Below are 24,102 nucleotides of genomic sequence, written 5' to 3'. Positions count from 1 at the left end.
GGACAGAAGCAACGGCGGCACCTGGCCTCCGTCCCTGTGCTCTGTGACAAACAGCCATGCTGCTGGCAGCTCTGTCCCCCTCACCCCGTCTTCTCCCCAGCACCTCCCCAGAAGCCACCCAAGCAGTTTCTCAGGCTTCTCCCTGTCAGTCCTTTTCATTTTGTTCGAAGCTTGACCAGGTTGCAGCTGTTTTACGTGGCCCCCTCTCTGCCCTTCAGGGATAGACTCGGGCAGGCCCAGAGAGCGACACGAGGCGGCGCGGCTCCACAGCGTGAGGCGGGCGAGTTCGGCCTGCAGCACCAGGGTCTTTGCTCTCCTCGCAGCTGTCGCCGCCCCTTCCAGGGACTGGATGGCACGGAGCAGGGAGTTGGGCAGGCCTGAGGGTCTGTTCCCCTCACAGTTGAAATGGCTCCGTCTTTGAGTCGAAGGCCAAGGGAGCGGGAGCTGCTGACATGAGCACAGAGCGCTGGCTTCGAGATGGCCCGGGGCGAGAGGGCGGTGTATACAGCCTCGAGCTGGGCTCTGGGGTCGCAGACAGACACTGAATGATTTCAGAGCCAGTCGTGTTGTTTTTAAACTGAACGCTGGAACACTTGCTATGCATCTCTCACGTGTCTTTGGATTCTGTTAATACCGCGTTGGACAGAAATTTCTGAGTGGAGGAGTGAATTCTCTGTGCAGCGGACCGCGACTTACAGCCGTCCGGCATTAACATCAGCTCCTGAGCTGCTTAAGAAGGCGGCTCCTCCTCAAAGTAGAGCTGGACCCTTTTCAGGGCTTCACACTCCTGGAGGGAAGTTTGACAGCTCCAAAAACTCATGCAACTTCTGTTTCGTCTTCTGTGCCGTTGAATACAGTGAAAAGACTGTGAATTACAGCGGCCCTGCTCTACGTTAGTGAGAGAGTCTGTGGCACAGGTCATCCGAAGTGCAGAACACGAGGTAGCTTTGTGCTGTTCCCTTTGAAGACAAGGAGATTGGATCTGGGGGAAGTCACAACACTTGAAGAAGAGAAACTGTACTGTGAAAGGAGGAGCTAGAGAGCCGTTGGGGCGTGCAGACCCGTGAACTCGTCAGCTCCTGTCGGAAAGTGGGTAGCTTCCGAACCTCGCAGCCAGCCAGGGCTCTGCCCCGGGCGGAAGCGTGGCCCCGGCTCAGCTGAGCAGCCCTTCTTAGGAAGGCTTCTGGCTCACAAGGCCTTGAGGGGGTGTCTTTGAATCTTAGGGCATAACAGATCCCCCCTTTCGCCTGTTGACCTAAGAAGAAATCATTGCTGTCAGCAAAACAACACGGTAATGTCTGCAGGTGCAGTGATGACAGGGAGGCTGGCAGAGAGGTTGGCTGAAGCTCAGCGGTGATCTGAGTTTCTGACAACAAATAGAGATGTCACTGAATTCCTTCAGCATCCTTTCCGCGGGCCAGGCCTCTGGGTGTGAATTTAGTTCCTGAAAATGCCAGGCCTTTTGGTCTGGAAGGGTAGGCGTGGAAGTGGTAGGTAGTCCCTTGGTCTGTATTAACCTGCTAGAAAAAGAGCAGAATGTCTGGTCCTTTTTTTTTTTTTTAAAGCTGAGCGTCTCCAACCTTTTTTTTTTTCCCTGAGGAGGATTTGCCCTTAGCTAACACCTCTTGCCAGTCTCCCTCTTTTTGTATGTGAGCCCCCAGCACAGCATGCACCACTGACACATGAGTGGTGTAGGTTCGTGCCTAGGAACCAAACCTGGGCTGCCAAAGTGGAGCACACTGAACTTAACCACTAGGCCAAGGGGGCTGGCCCAAGAATGTCTAGTCTTAATAACTCTGCGTGATGTGCAGAAGGTGTGCCTCTCGAATTGCACAAATGTTCCAGAAGGGCGCACACCAGATTCCACTTCCTGAGGCTGTTCTCCACGAGTGACTGAAGTTGGACCTCCTTGGTTTTAGGGTATTCAGGCCCACATGTTCAGTCCATGAACAATGGGCTTGTTTGTTTTGTTTTGTTTTCCAAAAGGAAAATCAGGTTTTTTTTCCTTTACAGTTAACACAATACATACTCATTAGTTAAAAGAAAAAGAATTATGTATGTTTATTTCCTGGCTCTGTCAGCCGAGAGAGGGCATAGAAGCAACAACACCCAGCAGCACTGAGTGCACCTGGTACCCAGACCTTAGTTTCTGATGCCACTGCCAATAAAAGGAGCCAGGGCTCCTTGGAGAAACGGCCGATTTTAGGACTGGGTCAGGAAACGTGCAAGACGAGTCTGCGCGTCTCATAGTGCCGGAACCTAAGGAGGTGCTTATAAGAAACCCACGTTGATGGGGGCTGTCAGAGGGACGTGGGAGCCAGCTGAAAGAGTTCCCAGGGCCAAAGCTGGAACCGTTTGAGCAACAAAGTAAGTGAAGTGGCACTGGCATCTAGCTCAAAGTGTGACATGAATCTCCGTGAGTCCATACTCTTATAAACAAACGCTTGAATAGACGAGTCAGGAGGAAGAGACCGGTCTCCTGTGCAGAGTCCTGCATAATTGTGTGGACACTCCGCCCTCAGGAGGTGCAGGTGACTCCCCTCTCAAGTAGGGGCTGCGCAGAGTGATGTCCTTCCCAAGAGGACAGTGTGGAAAGTTGGGGGAGTGGTCACTTGACCGTGGAGAAACCTGGCCAGTGTGACCTCAGCCAGGTGGTGAAGGTCAATGTCAGCAGTGAAAGGTCACGGTGACAGCATGCACACTTAACATGATGAATGAAAAGAGCACTTTACCTCTGGGATCCAGAATCCAAAAACGCACAGCCCCATTCTAACCATGAGAGAAACACCAGACAAATCCCAACCGTGGGCATTCTACATAGCGTCTGTGCAGTCCTCCTTAAAACTGCCCAGGGCCCCAAAAAATGGCACGGACAAACCATCCTGGCCCGGAGGAGCCTGCGGACTCGTGACCACTACACCTGACGTGGTGTCCTGGAACAGAAGAGGTCAGCAGGAGAAACTGAGGAACTCTGGATAAACTGGGGCCTTCATTTAATAGTAGTTTGTCAGTTTTGGCTCATTAATTGCGACAAACGTACCACACTAATGTAAGATGTTAACAGTAGGGAAACTGGGTGCAGGGTACGGGGGAACCCCCGGTACTATCTTCTCAATTTTTCTGTAAACGTACAACTACTGTGAAATTAAAAGTTTATTAAAAGTAGGGAATTTAAAGGACAAATACAAAGCAGAAATTAAGATTTCCTGAAATCCCTTCACCCAGAGTAACGTTTTGCCCAGTAGCTCTCTGGACAGCCAGTGCTCAGGTACGAGGCGTGGCGTGAGGACTGCAGGGTGTTGTTCCGAGAGTGAAGGAGCTGGTCTGGCTGTGCTGCGAAACCTAGTTCAAAGCTGAGGAATCAAGGTTAAGAAACCTGGGCTTTGTTGTTTGAGAAGCTCAAAAGTTTTTAAATGGCGCAGTGCTGGCTCCTCCACGGAGCGTTAATTTGATCCTTGCACCAAAGCCTGAACTGCATTATTTGAAAGATGATGGGCGTTGAGGATACACAGGAGTCGAAGGTGAAGGATGGCTGGAGACCGATATTAGAGGCCCCTGTGGGGTCTCCAGCAGGGTCCCCGTCCTCCTAGAACAGGGATCGCTGCAGAAGCTCTAAGGAGAGAGAGCGCCGGCATATTCCAGCATGATTGTGGTCATTGGAATGGTGGGTTTTTAAATTTAAAATCTGTTCTTAGTTAATAAATTATACCCACACTTTTTGTTAGTCTGTTCAGATGAGGTCAGAATTGAACCCGCTGTGTTTCAGATTCTCTTGGAGGCTGGTCTAGAAGGCGGGCTCCTTGTCACTTCCATGAAGACTGAGATCAATAGCCTGAGGGGCTGTGCCGGGGTGGTAGATGGCCCCCGGCTGTTCTCACATGACTCCCTTTCCTCTTGCAGAGAGTCAAGAAAGATGTGGACAGAGGCACCCAGCATGCAGATATGTTCCTGCTCAAGTCTGAGGAAGGAGGAGAAGGTACTTGCATTGTGCAGGGAGGATGGCCATGCGGATGGTCTGTGTGCTGCTGCAAAAGGTGGGGCAGACAAACACAAGCCCACCTGCCCTTGGGGCCGTGGGGTGGCGGTGAGCCCCCTGCGCACTATGCTGGAGCTGTGGACAAGCCCCCCTCGCCCCCAAGCTGGCCCGGCCAGACACTCCGCGTAACCCTAAGTGTCCGCCTGTGTGCGCAGCAGAAACGGCTGTGGTCCTCACCCCTGGGTGTGTTCACTATCAACACTCCCTGTGTAGAGAGTGGGAGCCACTGCTTTGCAGTCATCTCTCTTGTTCTTGCTCAAGAGCAATGACTAAAGTTAGGATGTAGACTTCTGCAGTACGCATTGGGTTGATGACCCCAGTGTTCATTTTTTAAAGCTCCTTTTCAAAGAGTAAGATTGCAGTTTGTATGGAGCAAGTCTTGGGATGAGAGGACTGGACTGAGGCCAGGGGATCTGGTCTGATCCTGGTCTCATTGTGATCTCCAGCATGTTCTTTAACCTCCCCATGAGGTCTCTTTTATAAAATAAAAAGATTGTTGTGCAAAACACCTTACCTCTTTCCCACTTGAAAATTCTTCAAGCTGAGTCTTCAAAAATGTTGTGTACCCAGGCGCTTCTCAGGTAGCCAGCCACCAGCAGTGACTGACGGGGACACCTGTGTTTACCAAGTGGGAACCGAGGTTTAGAGCCGCACAGTCTGAACTCAAAAGCTGGACTGTGTTCCAGGCAGTGGGACCCTGAGCCTGTGTGCTCAACCTCTGCGTCCTGACCCTCAGGCCCTCGACCCCCAGTGAGAAGTACATAGTGCCTCGTGAGCTGGCACACACTTGTGTACATGTGTCGTGTGACTGAAGCAAGCACGTCTTAGCTGCGTTCGTGCAGGGCACTATGATGTTTATTCTTTTCTGTTCCTCACAACGTTAAAAGGCTGGTCGTAATGAATCCATCTCATGGCCCACTAATGGATGCCCCCAGGAGTCACGCCTGCGCTGTGGGTTGATGCACGACAGTTGGGCACAACACTAGAATGTGTGCCGTTTGATGTTTCTGCTAAGTTTTTTTTGATGTCCACTAAAGGAAAAATGTCAGTTCCTTTTTCTATATGTGGTGGAAAGACTTCCCTGCATCTCCCGCTAGGTTTCATTTGGAGGGTCAGCACAGAGCTTAGGACATGCCCGGAGCCAAGAGCACACAGGGCCACGGCCTGCGGGAGAGCTGGCACCGCCTCTGCGGCTCTGATGAGACGGAGCAGCCCACGCAGGGGCCACCAGAGCACGGCCTCACAGCGGGCGGGCTGAGATGCTGCCAGAAATAGGCGTGCCCGCTCCCCACATGCCTCTTCTGGCTCATTCCGGCTCTTGAACCAGCTCGAAAGTGCCCCTTGTGGGGAGGTGTTCGCAGGGTGTGTGAGAAAGCTACTTCAGTGCAACTGAACCATCATAGAAGGGTTAAACTTTAGTGGGGGGCGGGTTGAAGTGTTCCGTTTTGCTGCAGAGGGAGCAGAATGAGCGAGCTTGGTGTTTTACCTGCAGTCGTGTTTTCTCATTTCTCCTAGTCACTGGTGGCCCCTCCCTCCCTCTTACCCCACTTCCCTTCTCCCCTTTGACAGGCAGATGGACATGGACTCGCATTAACCCTTCAGGCGCCAAGCCAAGCCCGAGGTCTGGCTTTTCAGTGGCTGTGGCCCCAAACCACCAGACGCTGCTGTTCGGGGGCGTCTGTGATGAGGAGGAGGAGGAAAGCCTGCAGGGTGACTTCCTCAATGACCTGTACTTCTATGACGCCGCCAAGAACCGCTGGTTTGCGGGGCAGCTGAAGGTAGACTTGGGCTCTGGAGCGTGTGCCACATGTGTCAGAAGCGCACCTAACACGGTTGGGCCGCGCCTGGCTCCACTCCATCAGCGTCGGCCATTCTTCCTTCCAGGCGAGGTGTTGGGGTGCCGGGGCCCTGTGCGGTCCCTCTGTGAGGCTCTATGTGAGGAGGGAACTGGTCACCTCCGCCTCTGCTGCCGGCAACAGCCAAGGGAGGCAGCACAGGGCCTTGGGCCCAGCATGGGACGCCCTGGGGCTCTGAGCACAGATGAGCTCCCCGGGTCAGCAGCCTAGAGGCAGGGCCCCGAGGCTGGGGGAGGGCCGTCCGCTGGGGCAGGGACTCCGAGCTCGCCCTGAAGTGCTTTGGCCCCTGTGGTGGGCATCACGTATGTGTGAGGGCACACATCTGGACTCTCTGCCCTCTTCACCTTTTCCTGAAGGGGTTATACCAAGAGAGGGTGAACCCCAGCAGAGGATTGGGCCGCGGGTCTCCAGCTGTTGGCCCAGCTCCCCTTGGTGGCTGTGCTCACCGTGCTGCTCCTTCACTTGCCTGCCCTCCGGAGTACCCGTGGAGGCCGCCGGCTCGCCAGTGTCTGTCTGCTGCTGAAGGGCACTGCCTTGCTTTGTATCCACAGGGACCTAAGTTGGAGAAGAGGAAGCGCAGGCGGGGCAAAAAAGTGGAGCCCGAAGGTGCTGACAAGCAGGAATCTGGGGGGGCCAGCACCCAAGCACCCCTGGAAGTGGTCAGAGAAGTGGTTGCAGAGGATGGGACCGTGGTCACCATTAAACAGGTGCTCTCTGCCCCGAGCCCGGCAGGACGACCACAGTCCGACGAGGAGGACGGCCCTGATGAAGCAGAAAGCCCCACGATCGAGCCGAGCCCCCGCTCCAACGCCATGCTAGCGGTGAAGCACGGACGGCTCTACCTCTACGGGGGCATGTTTGAGGCAGGTGACCGCCAGGTCACCCTCAGCGACCTATACTGCCTCGACCTCCACAAGATGGAGGAGTGGACGGCCTTGGTGGAGATGGATCCAGGTGAGCTGCGATGGGGGTGAGCAGCTCCTCAGGTCAGGGGGAAACCCCATAAAAGCATGTTCATCGCCGCTGCCCATGGTGCCTGCCCAGGTCCACCCCGTGCCAGTGAACCGGCAGTGACCTGGGCCGTGTGCTCTCGCCTTGTGGCCGTTCACATAGGGCAGGTCCTGGTCCTGGTGAGGGGCGCATCCTGTGCGCGTCCGTCCCTGCTCCAGGAGCTGAGGGGGAGTGAGACTGAGTGCCTCACAGGACACGGGCTCCCCCTTGACACCGCCGTCTGGGTCTCAGACTGTCGAGCGCTGCTCGTGGGTGCATTGTTCTAGAACAGGTTTACCCGAGCCTTCGTCTGCTGACTGTCAGCAGCCTGCCGTCTGCACGTGAGAGCAGACCAGGCGGGTGCACCTCTCTGGTCTGTCACCTTCCCCTTGACCCTCTGGGCCTCATTCTCTTTGCTCCAAACTGCTGTCCCTTTGGTTCTCACTTCCACATTGCACCACGGCCGCTGCCGGACTCGAATCACCACTCGTTTCTTTAAGATCCAAGACTAAAAGTAAAGTTAAAATCCACATTTTTAGGGAACGGTACCAAACAGCTGGTGCGAGATTCATTACTGTCTTTTAGCAAAACGAGGTTAGAGCTGGGGCACGCGGAGAGAGTCCTGGAGATGGGCTGTGTGTTTGCCAGCCTTTCTCTCTCTCACTCCATCACTGTTTTAAGATCCAGGGGAAACGTTTTTGCGGAGCATCCAGCTGCATTGGGGGCAGGGGACTCACTTTCACATTGCATTTCTTTAGTACGAAGGTGGACTCCTCAGAGGGCTCCCCGCTGCCCCCCAGCTACACTGACATTCTGTGGGTGCTCATTTTTGCTTTAAAGAAACTCAAGAGTGGCTGGAGGAGACCGATTCTGAAGAGGACAGTGATGCGGTCGAGGGTGCTGAGGGCAGAGGCGAAGATGAGGAGGACGAGGACAGCGGCGAGGACAGCAGCGAGGAGGGTGGGGGTAAGTGGGCGGGTGGGCCTTGCTTGCCTGTCGTCAGTGCCGACGGGAGGAGTGCTGGGAACGCAGGGGGCTGAGCCCCTGCAGAGCCAGAGCACTCCATGCCAAGCTGAGAGCTCGGGGGTCCCTTCTCACCCAAAGTCCTGATTCTTACTGGTAATGACAGGCTTTCAAGTTTTACTAAGTGTTTATTAACATCTGACTTGGCTTTGTAGGTGGGCTCCTCAGACAAGCTTAAGTGTTTAAAAACTACTCGTATCTGGAGGGCTTGTGAGCAGCTTGCTGTTTAAGCAATGTCGTTGTGGCTCCTTTGATAAAGCGTGGAATGCCCTGCGAGTCGTTTCTGCAAACCCAGGCTCTCACGTGTTCGCTTCATTAGGCAGCAAGCGGGCAGCCTCCTTCCTCGGCTGAACGTGTCTCTTTCTTCTTTCCCTCCTTCCCGTGAAAGAGCAACATCACCCCTTGGTGAGGCCTGGCGAGCAGTTTGCAGACTACCTGCCCCGGACCGAGCAGTACTGGGTGCAGCTCGCCCGGGATGCCACCAGGCCTGGCGCACAGGAGAAGAGCGTGCTGAGAGCAGCCCACGCCACAGCGAGAGCTTTCTTTGATGACTCGGCGTAGGCCGCCACACGGGGCCCAAGCGACCCGGAGTGAGGTGTAGTGGCCTTCCCTCAGCCTCGCTGGCGCAATCTAAAGCGAACTGGATCTGGAGCGAGGCTGCTGCAGAGGTGGGCTTCCGTGCAGCCCTGTGTGCACCGTGGTTCTGGTGGGGCCTCCGTGCAGGGCAGTGCTGAGCCGAGCCGAGGCCACCCCACACAACAGGTGGTACCTGGAATTTGAGCTGCAACATTGGTACTTTGTGGGGGGTTTCCCTTCTGCAAAACTCAGAGACAGATGTTCTGATTGACTGCACGTTGTCAACCTGGAGATGGTCTCTGATTCCTAAAAATGGTTGGTGGTGGTCCACCTACTGCCTGTACACGCTTTCCGAGTTGTCTGTGAATAAAGCCCCTGTCCGCTGGGCGGCTCTGCTCTTTCTCTGCCACTCACCTTGCTGGGGGTCTCTGGGTGCCTGAGGGCTCCTTACTTCTCAGAACTGCTCCCATAGCCCTTGCGGGAGGAGGTGGTGGAGCCTTTCTCTACTCTTTTCTCTTCGGGCCCAAGGTTGTCATCTGCAAAGTGACAGGAAAGGAGGTTGGAGGGCAGGGACCCCACGGTCCCCATGTGGCGTCGCTGTCCAGCACCTGGCTCAGGAGCAGTGTTCATTGCAGTGGAAGTCTGGTGCATTCACATGCCGACTGGTGCCCGCTCCAAAGTTAATGGCAGGAGACCAGTTTTCATTTGTATAATTGGGGTCAAAAGTTGGGCTTTGAATTCACACCTGGTGCATTTTCTCATCTTAAATACAACGAGAATGTAGGATTCTTAGTTTTCAGTGATAGGGCAACATCCCATTCATCACCTGGAACAGGTCATCCTCTACATTACCTGGAAGTTTAGGGGGAAAAAAGTGGCAGCGCCCACCTCCGGCAGAGCAGGGCGTGGGCCCGGGAGGGCTTTAGTGCAGGGACGTGGGCCGATGTGCCCAGAAGCAGCCCCTCACCCCACCCAGCCTTTATCTCCCCTGGGTGCTCGGCCCCCAGCTCCAGTGGGTGTGACCTCACTTGTCAGACTTCTCTCCCTTACGAGCTGCTGTGTATCGGGACGAGGGGCGTGGGCTCCTGCAAGCTGAGCAGAATTAGGAAGCTCTCCCCCTGCGGGAGCCTGCGTGCTGCATCTGCGTGCCGGAGCCTTGCTCTGGGGGCAGTGCCCATGGCAGCCGTGGTCATCGGAGAGGACAGGCCGGTGGCAGCAGCCAGCACCTGCCTGGTTGACATGGGTTGTGTTGCTGGAAGGCCTGGCTTCAGCGGTGTCTCTGTGCACTTCTCTTGGGTGCTGGGGCAATCTGGGTTTTTTCCTGACATTCTGGGCAGAGTCCAGCTGGAAGATGCTAGGAACGCCACAGAAGCCCTCCCGGTGCCCACCCCACTGGCCCCGGGATGCAGGCGCTCCAGGTCTGACCCTGTGGCCACCTCTTTGCTGCTGCTGTGGGAAGAGGTAATTAATTGGAAGATCTTGTCGGCTCCAATGCACTTGTGTGTTATCAGAGGCCATTTTCTTACCAGGGGGCCTGTACTAGATGAGATTTGAAGGAAGATATTTTTGAATCAACGATGTTGAAAGAAATAACAAACCCCCTGAAGAGGAAACTTCTCATACAAACAAGTCTGTGTTGCTGTCATGTCCACAGGGTTATTGCCAAAAGTGCAGTTTGAGTGAAAGAGGCTGGTCTGAACCCACAAGGATTAAATAAACAAGGTTCCAGAAAAGGAGCTGCCTCTCTGTTTGACTGCTGTGATTAAAACACCAGTAAAGCCCAGCCTTAAATGTGCAGCAGCAGGGCAAGGGGGGGACAGGACCTAGCGCCACCCCGGGAGCAGCAGGGTGAGGGGAGGACGGGGCTCAGCACCGTACTGGGAGCAGCAGGGCGAGGGGAGGACGGGGCCCAGTGCCGCCCGGGAGCAGCAGGGAGAGGGGAGGACGGGGCCCAGCACCACACTGGGAGCAGCAGGGAGAGGGGAGGACGGGGCCCAGTGCCGCCCGGGAGCAGCAGGGCGGGGGGAGGACGGGGCCCAGGGCCCCCCGGGAGCAGCAGGGCGGGGGGAGGACGGGGCCCAGGGCCCCCCGGGAGCAGCAGGGCGGGGGGAGGACGGGGCCCAGGGCCCCCCGGGAGCAGCAGGGCGGGGGGAGGACGGGGCCCAGGGCCCCCCGGGAGCAGCAGGGAGAGGGGAGGACGGGGCCCAGCCCTGCGCCACCATGGGAGCAGCAGGCAGCATGCCATCCCGCTCCCCTCTGTCTGCTAGTGACTGTTTTGCTGAGCTGAATGCTCTTGACACCCCAACAGCCATGAGTGGCCAGCATGAAACCCCGAGGCGTCCATCCCTGGGTTGCTGGAGGAGACGGCTGTGTTTAGGGTCAGCGAGGGCCCTGCGGTCACCCATCCCGTTTGCCTGCTCCCTGGTTTGCCGAGTTGTTAGGGTACCCCTTTCCTGCTCCCCATTGATGTGTTCTGCCCCTCTACTACAGGTCCTTGTCACTTGGCCACACCTCCCCTGTGAACACCTGTCCAAGCAGGAAGTCAGTGGCTAGGGGACAGTAGAAATACATGAAGGGACCAGAGACTGGACGAGCCTGCCCAGGAGACAGCCTCTCCAGGGCCGTCCCACTTGGAGAGGGAGGGACCCCTCAAGAGCCGCCCCATGTGGGATCCGGGGCTAGCTCAGGGACAGGTGAGGAAACATCACTGAGAGTCACCCATAGAAACCCCCAAATGTGTCAGTGAGGAAGTGGTGACACAAGTGGATGGCTGTCACCTAGCATGAAGGACGAGTGATCACATGATACCCGTCTGCATCTGCTGCTTCCTCCGTGAGCACTGAAGGAACTTCCTGATAACTGCTCTTTTCCCCGTGTTTTAAGTCGAGAAGCAAAGCTGTGTGGGCCGTCAGTCAGGAGAGACCGGCCTCGTCTCGTCGGCCCGGGAGCTCCCGAGCGTGGAACACAGTCATCTTCATTGCTGTCCAAGTCCAGACCAGGCCTGGTCACCAGGGGTCTGACCATGAGGGTCCAGCAGAGGAAGCTAAGGCACCGGGCAGCACGGCCGGTGGCCACAGGTGCTGGGACCAAGGCGCCTCCGGCTCCCCAGCGCAAGCCCATCCTTGTCCTTGTCTCAGCCTGAGTAGCCCCTCCAAGCTCCCCACTGGATCTAAGCCTTTGGGGACTTGAGGTGCCACCGCGGGCACAGCCAGCACCCAGCCTGGTTGGCTGGTGCCGTGCGGGAGCAGGAGCAGAGCTGGGGCTGTCACCGTACGACCGAGATGGGCTCGTGGAGCACAGAACCATGGGACTCCAGAGGCAGGGTCCTCCCCGCCGTGAGGGCAGGGGTAGGGGTGCTTCTCATCCAGGGAGCTGGGCCTGGAAAGACCAGGGTGTGCCAGGGGAGGCTTTTCAGGCAGGAGAAACTCTAATGGGAAAAAAAGATACTGAGTAACTGCCCCGTGAGAAACACAGATGTTGCAGTTTAAGAAAATTAAAAATAGGCTCGAGGAAGCAATACTGTGAGGTCCTTGGGGCAGAGCCTGTCTCGGTGGTCACCTCTGTGTCCTCCGTCAGCTAGTAGAGGGGAGTGAGTGGAGGCGGGACGCAGAGGCCTCGGGCACCCGGCTTGCAGTGGGGAACCTGGGCCCTGGGACAGTGGATGTGGGGACTGCTACGTGGGAAGATGGGGGTGGGGACACGTTCCACATTCGTGTTCACAGAGCTCTCCTCAAAGAGTAATAAGATCCTCCAAATGTGACAGAGGGACGCTGTCAGGTAACTGCGAGCTTGGTTCCATGGAATTTGCATTTATCCATCTCGAAATTTTGGGAATAGAGGGAACTTAGAGGAGAGACACTGACTTAGAATGAGATGATGCGACTTAGCCAAAGTTTCAAATGACGACGTTTATTACTAAAAGGAGCAAAATTTTTCTTGAATCTCGACAGTGTCCTTTGCTTTCAGATAATGAAATATATAGTAATGGTATGATTTAAACAGTTACATTCATTAAAGAAAATTATTTTATTTTCATTTTGTAAGTAACCAAGCTATTTTTCCAGCTAAGAGAAAAGAAAAAAGGCCGAGGTAACGTTTTTAGCCGCTTCATCAATAAGAAAAATCAGAACATAGTCAACATTCCCTTTTTGTCAATGCACAGAATGATCGCACTGTGGTAGCAAACAGTTTACATGCACCAGGGGAAAACGGAAAAAAGAAAGTGCAGATTGAGACCGATTTCTGTTAGAATTCACAAAAAGGCATCCACGTCAGGGGTAGTGGTTTCATGTCTAGAGTGCGGGCAGGGTCCCACAGCTGCCCACCCGAGCGGTGAGGGCCGTGTTGGGTTATTTCACTCTGGCTACATGGGATGGCGTGGCTTTGGAAATGGAGAATGGCGCAAATAAGAGCCCGGCCGGAGAGCACTGTCGGGTGTAGCTCAGCGTACGGGGGCACTGGCAGGTCAGCGGTCAGGGGGTGCGTCTGCTCATGGAGCCACTGTGCGTGCGTGGGGGCAAGGGCCAGGAGGTTCTGCAGCATGGGGCCCAACGGGGCCACGCTGCTTTGATGGTGGCAGTGACAGCACTCAGTGGAGCAGGGCTCATTCAGAGCCCCAGTGGGAGGAGCTGGGGGTCCTGGGCTGGTCATGCAGGAGCAGCCTAGAGTGAGGCATGCCACAGTGCTCGGCCCCACAGAGCCGACTCCCCTCCTCCTGCGCCTCCTCTTCCCCCTGAACCTGATCGCAGTGTCCTTCCCATTTGGGGTAACTGGAGAGGGGCCCTCCTCCTGACTGTGTCCTGCCTTTTACAGGCGCCACCCAGAGTGGGATAAGCATCATTCACTGAAGGTCAGCTGGCTGCATAATGTATCTGCCCCATTTGGAACTGATACCGTTGAGCAAGGGAGAAAGACCTGCAGGCTGTGTACGTGCTCTCCGCAGTCACGGGTGAGCACAGGATCCGATGGAAAACCCTTTGTCTGTTCCACGTGTCATCCTACAGGAAACACGACTGTAAGTGCTTGTCTTAAGGGACTAGAAATTCTCACAGCTGCTTGTGTGTATCAAGGACTAGACGTGCACTGACCTCTAAGGAGACAGCCTGGGCGCCTGTCTGACCTTCACAGCAGGCAGGGAATGAATTACCAAAGCGAGCTGAACCAAGCGTTCTGAATGAGGTGCTGCCAGCATGGGGGAGCAGCGGTCCAGCCAAGACCCATCTTGGCCATTCCTCGAGGCCTCCTGCCCTTCATGAGTTTGGACTGCCCCCGTCACCATATCACCAAGCAGTGACGGCATAGTTGGAGACCTGCATCCATGTGGCACATACACGACGGGAAGGGCAGTGGGAAAGGGTGTGCACAGGCATGACAACAGGTGTGCGCAGTGTGGGGCCCGGGCCCGTGACGCAGGCGCGCAGTGAGGGGAGCGGTGGGGCGGAGAGAAGTGAGGTAGGTGTGTGAACTTGGCTGCTCTTGCCCGCCCTGCTTGCTGTCCCCTGCACCCCAGACTCCCCGGGGCAAGCACGTCCACACTCTGAGCTGCCCCCGATGGGGCTGCCTGCTTCTCGGAGGTATAGAAACAAGCTAGAACAAACATGTTTGCCCACTCATCTCTCAGGCACTTCCACGTTGGGATGTCACGCAGAAGGAAGCTCTGAAGACAGCTTTTGTTCCTAACGTGTGGGCCACGGTTCTGGAGAACATTTAGCCATCTTCCAAAGCAGTAGCTCATCACTCCAGGGGTTCCACTGGCCGGGCACCACACCGCACCGTGTCTCCCTCTGCCGCTTCCTCTAGGGGCCCAGCGTCTCCCCCACGTCCTCAGAAAGGAAACATCTCCCCAGGTGTTTGAGTGACTGGCCGCTGCGTTTCCACAGCTCGCAGACATTCTGCATACTCCATAGTTCATGTCCAGGCACGCGCAGACACTGTAAAAACAGCTGCATTTTTCTTTTTTAAACAAAGGCAACCGTCCTTCCTCTTGTGTCTTTTAAGGCTGAGTTGCCGACACTCCTCAGCACTTGGAGCCGCTGGCTTCCCCAGTCTTCGCTCACTGACGGCATCACCTGACACGTGGCCAGGCCCGGGCAAGAACCAGACCAATCGGACGCCCCGAGCTGACCGACTTGTTCCTCCTCCTCTGCAAGCTTGATCTTCTGACTTCACGTTACGCTTAACTGACTAGGAGCAAATCTTTGTCCTAGGCAAGATAAAAACGACTCCATCGTGGAGTTGACTCAGTATGAGGAAAATCTGAGGCGTCTGTCAGCTGTACTCAGTACTGTCGGTTGGTTGTAGGGTCGGGCGGCACATTCAGTTATGGAAATAGATGTCTTAGAATCTAGTAGGCACCTTTATGTGAAGTTTCTGAGACCAAAGGCAAGAAAAATTGGAAGACAAGACCTGTAAGAGTTAAAGAAGCTGAGCTTCATCTAGAAAAGAGGTTGCCCCTTCCACCCTTAGTCTTGAGAAACATCTTACTGTCCGTGTGAAATGAAGTGACCCCCTGCAGGAGGGCCACTGGGGCATCTGAGGCGCCCACTGGGCATCCCAGCTAGAAGGGCCTCCAGAGGGGCAGTACAGGTGCTGATTCAGGGTGCCTGGGAGTCTCGACGATCAAAACCCAAACTGAAAACTGCAGAAACCAAAGACAATTTCACTCGCTCCCCTAGTCTGTCATCTTCAACGAGTGCATGACGTCCTGGGCTTGGTGTCGCAACAGCGCCACTGGGCTCTCCGTAACGGCCTCCGCTTGTTAGGTGGGGTCGCCATATAATTTATTTTCTAAACTAGGACTCTTTTGAAAGTGAAAAGGAGTACTTTTATGATGAGGTTGGGACATCAAGCGTTAGCCAGGAGCGGAGCTGCCCTAATTGTGTGCCCTGGGCACCAGACCCGGGCTGTGGGCTGGCGAGACCCAACCTGTGTTCTTCACGCTTCCTGAGGAATCTCGGGTTTGTGCACGTAGGAAAGAGCCCATCATCCTAAACATAGGTGTTTACTCACAGCCCATACAATGGGGTTTCCGTGAAGAAAGGAGTTACTGGTCGTTAGCTGTGGGCTTCCGAGGAGAGTGCGCCAGCAAGTTCTTGCGTTTCGCTAACTCTCCTCCCTCCCTTGAAGGATTTCAGCAATGGGGGTTGCATTTTTGTGACTACACCGGATTTTTATCAACATCATCCTCCTTGTCAATTATCTTGGCTTACGTATTGCATACCTGATCTGTGTCTTTGGGAATGTGCTAATGATTATGAAACTTAGAATTCAAAAGAACAGATAAAGAGAATTTTCCAGGTGCCCGAATTTATCCGAGCACTCTACAGGCACTGAGCAGACTTCAAAAAGCACGAGTAAATCCACATACACGGTTCCTCACATTTCTGGTACATGGAACATGTAAACCACAGGCACAGACAGGTTCACCTGGGGGCCTCAGAGGGCAGTGTCCTTTCAGGGGGAGGTGCAAGTGCAGGTTTCCCAGCCTTGGGGGAGGGGAGAGGTGGGCATGGGGTAGTGACCTGTGCCTGTGGGCCCTGGCTTGGTATCTCAGGTAACTCAATTTCTCTGCCTCTGGTTTTCACATTTAAAGAATGGAAGAATCTGTCAGGAGAGAAAATGACTCACGAGATTGCTCTGGGATTAATTAAAACTTGTCAACGCTCTGCACCACTGGGGGCCAGCTGGGACATGCTCATCCATTCTTCCTGACAGTCTCATGTGTCCTCATCTAGCTCAGCACATGCACACCCACCAGGAACGTGCACACGGGAAGCAGGTCAGCCGGCGTGGCCCTGGGGTGAGAGGGCTGGCGCACACGTCGGGAAACCTGAGGCTCTGGGCGGGCAGGAAGAGCAAGCGAGCCCTAGTGAAAGCACAGGCCTGCCTGCAGGGCTCCCGCGAGGCAGCCTGCTCTTTAATCAGTTTGGAAACCAATTAAAAAAATGACTTCTAGAGTCTCTGAGACCCAGTGCGTCGTGGTGGTGGTGGAATTCACCAGGAGCACAGGGAAATGACTGAAGGGCGGGGTGTTGATCTGGTTTCACAGTTGTGTTTTTGGAAAGGCGGACAAGTGAGGGGACGCCAGCTAGTCACCCGTGTGAGCCACCTAGTCATGAAACCACTGCTGTCCTTGAGTGGTGCGCATCTCTGTGCTGTTGCCTTACACGTATCTGGATTCCTCGTGGTGTTTGCATGTAAATATGTAACCTGCATTTGTAGGTACCATTTTGTGTCATGCAGTTACTGGAATGTACAAAAGAAGTCTAGAATCTTTAGAAAGAGTTGCAAACAAAATTATAAAACCCACATCCCAGCACGATGATTCTTTGAGCTGCAAAGAGCAGGAATCTTTATTTGGTTCATGTCAGGTCTGCAGCAACCACTCGATATTAAAAAAGAGGAACGGAAAGGAGGATGTACAAAAAGATGTCCCATCCCTTGAGAAAGCAGCGTCTGGGAAGTTACGTCCTACAGGTCCTCCCTCCCTCTCCTACGTACCTACTCCCCAAAAAAGACCCCCAGTGAAGCCAACCCATGAGAAGGAGCGGGGAGTGAATGGATAATGGGAAAAAATAAACTGAATTTAACTGGAACATGCTCTAATCTTTAGTTTATTTCTGGTTAAAAATATAGCAATCCAGTGCAGTGTAGTAAAGAAATCTGCTCAAAAGGTAGCAGAGAAACAGCTAAACATCAGCAAAGCAAGGCGGAGCCGTCGACTGCTGGACCCAGGACGACTGTGGGGTGAGTTCCCTGGAAGGACCTCCCCAGGCGTGGGCGCAGGGGGACCTGCGTGTGGACGCGCCCATGCCCCAGACACGTTCCTACACGCGGCAGGGCTGGCTCCATAGCTAGGACCACGGGGCACTCGGACATTCTGGAACCTTGTTCTTTTGTTTGGATGGTGGGGCAACGCTGGTAGAGAAGGAAGAAACACCAGGAGCCTGTTTCTGTTTGACTGAAACAAGTTACGTTGTATGTTTTGGGGGAGATGGATATGCAACGATTTCTCAGGAATTTTCAACCCCTGGGTTTCAAGCACATTCCTGTCCTGGGACCAGACCAGCTCCAGAGTATGAATGAGGCATCTGGAGGGAAGATGCATATCTAGGGGGGGAGTTGAGGCAGGCACAGGACAAAGATGTGAGAACTCATGGGCTCAGTGACAAAGACAAGGTCATGTAAGGGCCATCGTGGACGTCTGACAGGGACACAGGTGCCTGGATACACATCCTGCATCCTAAGTGCAGAAATGCCACATGCTCAGAGCCCAGGTGTGATGTCGGAGACAGTCCCTGGCTAAGGGGCCCCACAGCGCTCCCTGCCCTCCAGCACCAGCCCCCCGGCCGCAGCGCTCTGCCGGCCCCTGAGTGGCGGCAGCACGGCTTCCCCTGCTTCTCGTGGGAGGTTGGCAGGATGGGGAAGGAGGGAGGGAGAGAGGCAGGGACGGCGGAAAAATCAGGACTTGGCTTTAAGACTCAGTGTGGGGAGCCGGCCTCGCGAGGAAAGCCGTGGGGCAGTACCGGGAAGAGGGCAGGGCCGGGGTCTGTTTCTCGGGGAGGAGAAGAGAAGGCAGACCTCTGCTCCCTTCAGAGTGCAGCACAGATTTAAAACAGAAAAGGCCCAGGCTGCTGCCAGCTGGAATGGGATGCCTTCCTCCCCGTGCCTCGCACCGTACTTGTCACCCGCCATTCCAGACAAGAGTTCTGGAATATCCCAGAGGAAGGGCAGGGTTGACCCACCTTCCCCTTCCACCTCCCAGCAGCTGCTCCCCACCCGCCCGGCACAGCGGGACCCTCCGGGGGTCTTCCTCAGCTGCCTCCTTTTCCGCATCCCAGACGGGAGTGTGATGATGACGACAATTTATTTTTTGGCCATTGATTGGCCAGGATCCCTTTTCTTTCCATGTCAAGCTGGAGGGGCGGCGTGCTGGCCTCCTTCTGCCATGCCACACAGCATAGTGTTAGACAAGCAAAGAATTTTGGCTAAAATCCAAAAAACATTACCCAGAAAAAAAGGCAAACTGTGAGTAATACCCAATCATGTTCTGTGGACTCGGAAGCAGTCGTGGGGCCGTCCGAGTTCCAGTCCTTCCCTTGTAACGTCCCCTTTTGTACACCAACCGTTGTTGCTAACGCGACAATCTCATCAGATGAAAAAGTTAATAAACAAAATGGCGACTCCGATGTTGAGCAAGATCACCATGGCCACCAGGATGGGAGCCGAGCCCTGAAACAGAAAGAGGAAGGCGAGGTGAGCCGCGCCCAGAGGTGCCTGCTCTCGGCCATGCCCCCCGAGGCCAGTGCACGGCTCAGGACACAGGCCGAACGTCCGCCTGCTCAGAGCATCAAGCCCCTCACGTCAGCATCCAGGGAAGGCTGCCACCTGCTTCGGCGGCTGCAGCTCCTGGTGTTGGAATTCCCTGCGGCTCTGAAAACCTGGGCACCCGCCCCGCCCCCATGGCCCCAGGACCCTAAGTAAACACCTGACGCCTGCATAACTGTTGCCTCGAGCTCCATTCAGCTGGGACTTCGGACATTGTCACTGAATTTCAGAGGTGGTCCACCGAGAGAGGCCCCTAAATTCAGCCTGCAACCCCAAGCCCCACCCTGGGTGAGCCCTGAGCATGTCTTCCTCAGGAAGTGCTCCCCCCAGGTGCTACATGTGTTCCCTGCTGACGGCCTGTGGCCGTGGCTCCACCGGGGGCAGCAGGCGGGAGGCCTTCATCTCGCCTTCTGGCCTTTCCTGGGCATGGAGCGCTCGACTCCCTTGGAGCAGAGGCCCCGGCTGACTGGGCACGAGGGGCAGGGCCACTCCTTCCCTGGGCCTGCATCCTTGATGCCTCTGCAGTGCTGGGTGCAGAGGCTACCCTGCTGGATGAGGGGGAGGGGCAGCGCCGAGGCCCAGGGACCAAGCGCTGCTCCTGCAGAGTGACTGCGGGCACCCAGCTGGAAGCTCTGAACCTCTGCCCGAGGGAGCTTTGTTTTTAAGCACCCAAAAGTGCCAGCACGGTTGAGAGGGCTAAATATAGAACCCTTCCTGCATCTCCCACCCCTGCCCATCATTCGGCTATTCCTGAAATCACGCACACACATGCACATGGCTGCTTACACACAAGCACGCACACACACATGATATACATACATGTCACACACATTTCCGGCTGCTGGCTTGCAGAAAATGGAGTTGTAAGTGCGAGCTGGTGTTTAAGGCCCAGCAAGAGGACATGGGGGCTGCTCGCCATGAGGATTTGGGCACAGGGAGGGCAGGAGCACTTGAGGACCCAGCCCAGCAACATGGATGCTCACACTGGTTTCAGGGGGAGGCAGAAATGGCCTCCAGGGCCACCAGCCACCTTCCAACTGGAAGCGTCTCTTCTAAGGGCAGGACACCTGGATGACGGATGACGGATGCGACTTCTCCCAGGGGCGGGGCAGACACGGAGCCTGCCCAGCAGCAATGCTCCATCCCAGAGGGGCCAGTCAGGACACATGAAGCGCAGGTGTCCCCCTCAGGGCCTGACAGACCTGGATCATGGCCCACCCTGAGCGTCTGACCCTGTAGGCTTGGGGTGGGCCAGAGAAGCTGCATTCTAATGACCTCCCAGAGAATGCCAGCATGGGGCCCTGGGACCACGCCCACAGGGGGACCACGGCCGGGCAGAAAAGGGGCCGTGGGGTGGATGGCCCCACATATAACTCTGTCGTCGGCCCCATAGGAGTGGGCTTTGTGGGAGCAGGACACACGTGTTCCAGACAAGCGGACCCTACCACCCAGCCGGCTGTCCCACCTCCCATCTGTGTCTGGCCCTCCGTGTTCCTATCCAGGACACAGGACAGTTCTCAAAGACACTGATGACAAGGGCTACTTACCAGGAGACACCACCCAGAGCAGAGAGGACCCTTCTGGGCAGCGGGGAGGGTTGAGCAGGTTGGGGGGAGGTCTGGGGGAGAACAGGGGTCTCATCCTGCCTGGTTTCTTTCTGGGAGCTTCCAAAACTGCCCAAGTGCTTTCGCTAAGAGTCCAGCCTGGGAGTAACCCTCTCAGGGATCGGGACCTGTCTATAGGGATGGAGACCCTCCGCCCCCCCAACTGGTTTCATGTGTTGAGGGGTCATGTCCCAGTTCCGCGGAAGCAAACGGTGGACGGGCCTGGGCTCTCACCACCCCCAACTCCGCCCCCAGGACCAGCCAGTGCCCACTCACCGTGCTGGACTTGAGCTCGTCCCCGTTCTCCTCGTCTGACTCCAGTGCCACAGGCGAGGACTTCTGGGGTGGGGAGAAGGTCAAGTCCCAGCGCAGCAGCCGGGGCTCAGCCCTGTCCCCCAGCCGCAGGCTCTCCAGTCTCTGCACGGCCGGCTCTGCGCATGAGGCCGGCCTGACGTTCTCCTTGTTCTGGGACTTGGACCTCAGTCTCTGCGCCCCAAAGCCCCGGTCCTCGGAGCGGTGGTCCTCCCCCAGGCCCCGGCAGGCCCCCCCCTTGCTGTAGCGTCTTTTCTGGGGGTGCACGTCCTGCATGTACGCGTCCATCCTCAGCAGCGGCTTCATCTCCATCTCGTAGTTGCTCAGCTTCTCCTCGTCCAGCTCCAGCAGCTTGGCGCCCCCAGAGCTGGGGTTGCCGGCTCGGTGGTGGGAAGTCCAGGAGAACGTCGGGGGCGACTCCGTCCGCCGCTCCCGGGGCTTGGGGTTACTGGGCTGCTTGTGGCCCGAGCCCCGGGCGCGGAAGTCATCTGCGGGCTGGCTGCTGCGGAGGGCGCCACTGCGGATGCCCCTGGAGCCCCCGGCCTTCTCCTCGCCCCAGCTGTTGCGGGCGTAGTCCCCTCCCCGGCCCTCCAGGAGCATCTGGATGTCCCCACCTCGCTCTTCATCCACCGAGACCTGCCGGGAGAAGTGGGCGACCTTGTTCCTTGTGGCGGGGGCTGGGGGCGGGGTGGCCGAGGGGCTGGCAGGGAAGCTCTGCAGGGGGCTGTCGTCGGGGGTCAGGTCTGAAGGGGTAGTGCCTTTGCGGTACAGCTCGGGGCTCTCCTGCTGCAGGGGCGTCCCCGTGGAGATCACCTCGATGTCGTCACTGGAGAGCTGATGCTTCGGCCGCTGGTACTCGAGCCCTTTAGGGAGAAGAAGGGAAGCAGCGGCGGTTACTCGGCTGTTCTGTGCTGAGTCCTGCTCTCACCCGAGGACGGCAGGACGCCAGGGCGACGGGCAGCCAGGGCACTCACCGCTCGCCAGTGGGTGTGGGCACAGTAGGTCCCGAAGCCCCTCCACAGACCCCCAAGTCCCCCACCCCATGCGTGCTTTCAGGTTGACCAGGCAAGCCGGGCAGTGGGGGACAGCGGCTCCGGGCCCCGGCTGCAGGGGAGACCCGAGGTGCAGAGAGCAGGCAAGGACTCGGGCCCAGCCTGCTCCGTGGGGTCTCAGGTCCACCCCCCACAGGGCCCTCCTGAAGATGAAAGGAAGCGCCTCATGCTAGGTGACCTTCTAAGTGGTCTCGTGGCATGGGGTCGCTCACCCTGTCTCCCCAGAACACCTCTGTCTCGGGAGCCTTGGGACCTCTGGGGGCCAGGCCCGAGGTCAGAGAACAGGATGGTCTTCCTGCCCCGCCTGGGCTGGGGCCCCTCCCCACTTCAGTCCAGAGCATTTGAGGTGGGGACAGGAGAGGGCCATGGTGGACACGGCACCCTCGGCGTGGCCAGAAATCCCCAGGTACAGCAGGGGCCAGGCCCCTCCACTTATTAGGAGATGTCCACTGTGCCAGTGGTGGCATGGGAGTGCCACCCAAAGGCCCTCTGCTCTTGCCTCTGGGGGTCTCATCGTGGCTGTTTCAAGGAAGGGCAAAGGCCTCCAGGGAGGCCCCTCATGGTCCTCGAGAGGGAATCAGACGCGAGAGTGCTGGGGAGCCGGATGAGTTGGGGCAAGTGGTCAGCCACTCTGAGTCTAAGTCTCATCTGTCATGTAGGGCTGTGGCCCGGTAACTGCAGACCTCATTCAACAACCGTGCCTCTGGCCAGTGGGGACACGGGGCTGGGCTGCAGCACCCTCCTCTCCCCTGTGGGGTCCAAGGAACTGAGAACTGGCTGCACTGTGGGGAGAGAGCCCTGGCCCTCACAGGACCCCCACCATCATTCCCCTGACGTGCCCCAATTGGGACTGAGACATCCTCGTGGCCCGGCTCCTGTGCCTTAAACCCCCTGGGCCCAGGCAAGGCTGGACACAGCCCTGCAGGGTCCCACGGCCTTCCCAGGAGGCCGTCTGTCCACCAACAGTGCTGGGGTCAGCCCCGGCTGGCCTGCAGACCTCACACCCCAGAGGGAGGCTGGTGCCCTGCTGCTCGTCTCCAGCACCCTATCAGAGCCACCAGCTGGGAGATCATTCTCAGCTAAAATTAGTTTCAGAGCACATGACATTCCTGGAAACATCATTGTGGAAATGCAAGGCAGAAAAGCGAGCATTTGCAGCTGAATTCTAACATTTTTTGTCCTCTATCTTGTGTCCTGGGGTTTCCAAGCCCACTCAGGTCCTTCTGCCTCCCAGAAGTAGGCCTGGCCTCCTTGGCTGCCCCAAAGGCCAGGACCCCTACCAGCAAGGCCGGGAGCTGCAGGGTTCCGGGGGCCCAGCTCAGGGTGTGGTCTCAGAACACAGACCGCAACGTGGCAGATTCCATCCTAAAACCCGGAGCTCCCACTCCGTGCCTGAGCTGCAGCCCGTGGAAGCACAGATCCGAGGGAAGCGGGCCTAACCTGGCCTCCGGGACTTCCTGGTGCGGAGGCAGCCCCCGAGTGAGGCCCAAAGGGAAGTAGGGTGGGAGACAGGTGGGGGTCCAGCCTGCAAGATCTCAGCCTCAGCCAGCCTCTCTCTCATCATCAGTGACCCCCTTCTAGCCATTCCGGCCTCCCCCAGGCCATTCCCTGCCGCCCCCCAGGAAAGGGCGAGGGTCACGATCTGGCTAACTTGCTGCAGCTTCTAGCTCCTTCCCATCATTGTTCCAGAGCCTGGCTGCACAGACCCTGCTTGTCACACGCAATTTACATTTAAATGTAGATTAGTTAAGACTAAACAAAACCAAAGATCCAGGTTCTCAGCTGCAGCAGCCGCAGTTCCCTCGTGGCTGGTAGCTACCTCACTGGAGAGAGCAGTTACAGAATAGTTCCACCATCACAGAAAGTTCTAGAGTGACACGAGGGGGAAGGGCAGGGGGACGCAGCACAGGCACACGCAGACCGTGTGGATGTTCACAGAAAGCAGGAGAGCGATGCACGCAGGGACACACAACAGGGAGGCGGGGAGGGATGATGACACCACGCACGCTCCGACGGGCGTGTCTGAGGGAGGCGTGTGCCCAGGCTCCACACACCAACAACGCGCCATCACAAAGGAGAAGCAAACACGAGGAGAGATGGCAGCACGGCGACGGGGCTTCCGGGGCAGAACGTGACTTCGGAGGACAGCCAGCTGGCCGCCCCGCGTGGCGCCCCGACTCACCGTTTTCCCTGTGCTGGAAGGAAGGTGAGAACTCTTTGGCAGTGATCCTGGCGATCCGCGCTTCCTCCTGGGCCTTCTGGGCTGCCGTGAGGGCCGCCTCGGCCTTGGCCCTCGAGTGGGAGGTCCTGGGCGGGAGAGACAGGGA

The 24,102-nt window shown here is 56.7% G+C and overlaps 2 protein-coding genes across 4 annotated transcripts in view; one reads left to right on the top strand and one right to left on the bottom strand.

Annotated features, from left to right (window-relative positions):
• Nucleotides 1-8,868, top strand: part of KLHDC4 (kelch domain containing 4) — a 53,591-nt gene extending 44,723 nt beyond the window's left edge. For all 3 annotated transcript variants that reach the window (XM_008508635.2, XM_070612462.1, XM_070612463.1), the window contains 5 exons: nt 3,901-3,976; nt 5,606-5,814; nt 6,444-6,846; nt 7,723-7,848; nt 8,294-8,868. In XM_008508635.2, the coding sequence (XP_008506857.1) occupies nt 3,901-3,976; nt 5,606-5,814; nt 6,444-6,846; nt 7,723-7,848; nt 8,294-8,466 (987 nt within the window). In that variant the 3' untranslated portion in view covers nt 8,467-8,868. The remainder of the gene's footprint in view (nt 1-3,900; nt 3,977-5,605; nt 5,815-6,443; nt 6,847-7,722; nt 7,849-8,293) is intronic.
• Nucleotides 8,869-12,374: 3,506 nt separating this feature from the next.
• JPH3 (junctophilin 3) overlaps nt 12,375-24,102 on the bottom strand; it is a 99,948-nt gene continuing 88,220 nt past the window's right edge. The window contains exons 3-5 of the mRNA XM_070612460.1: nt 23,958-24,082; nt 20,688-21,586; nt 12,375-18,711 (exon numbers count right to left, since the gene is read on the bottom strand). Coding sequence (XP_070468561.1) covers nt 18,631-18,711; nt 20,688-21,586; nt 23,958-24,082 — 1,105 coding nt within the window. The 3' untranslated portion in view covers nt 12,375-18,630. The remainder of the gene's footprint in view (nt 18,712-20,687; nt 21,587-23,957; nt 24,083-24,102) is intronic.

Source organism: Equus przewalskii, chromosome 3 (genome assembly GCF_037783145.1).
Source record: "Equus przewalskii isolate Varuska chromosome 3, EquPr2, whole genome shotgun sequence".
Classification (NCBI taxonomy): Eukaryota; Metazoa; Chordata; class Mammalia; order Perissodactyla; family Equidae; genus Equus; species Equus przewalskii.
Note: the sequence above shows the minus strand (reverse complement) of the source record. Positions and strands in the feature narration are given on the sequence as shown.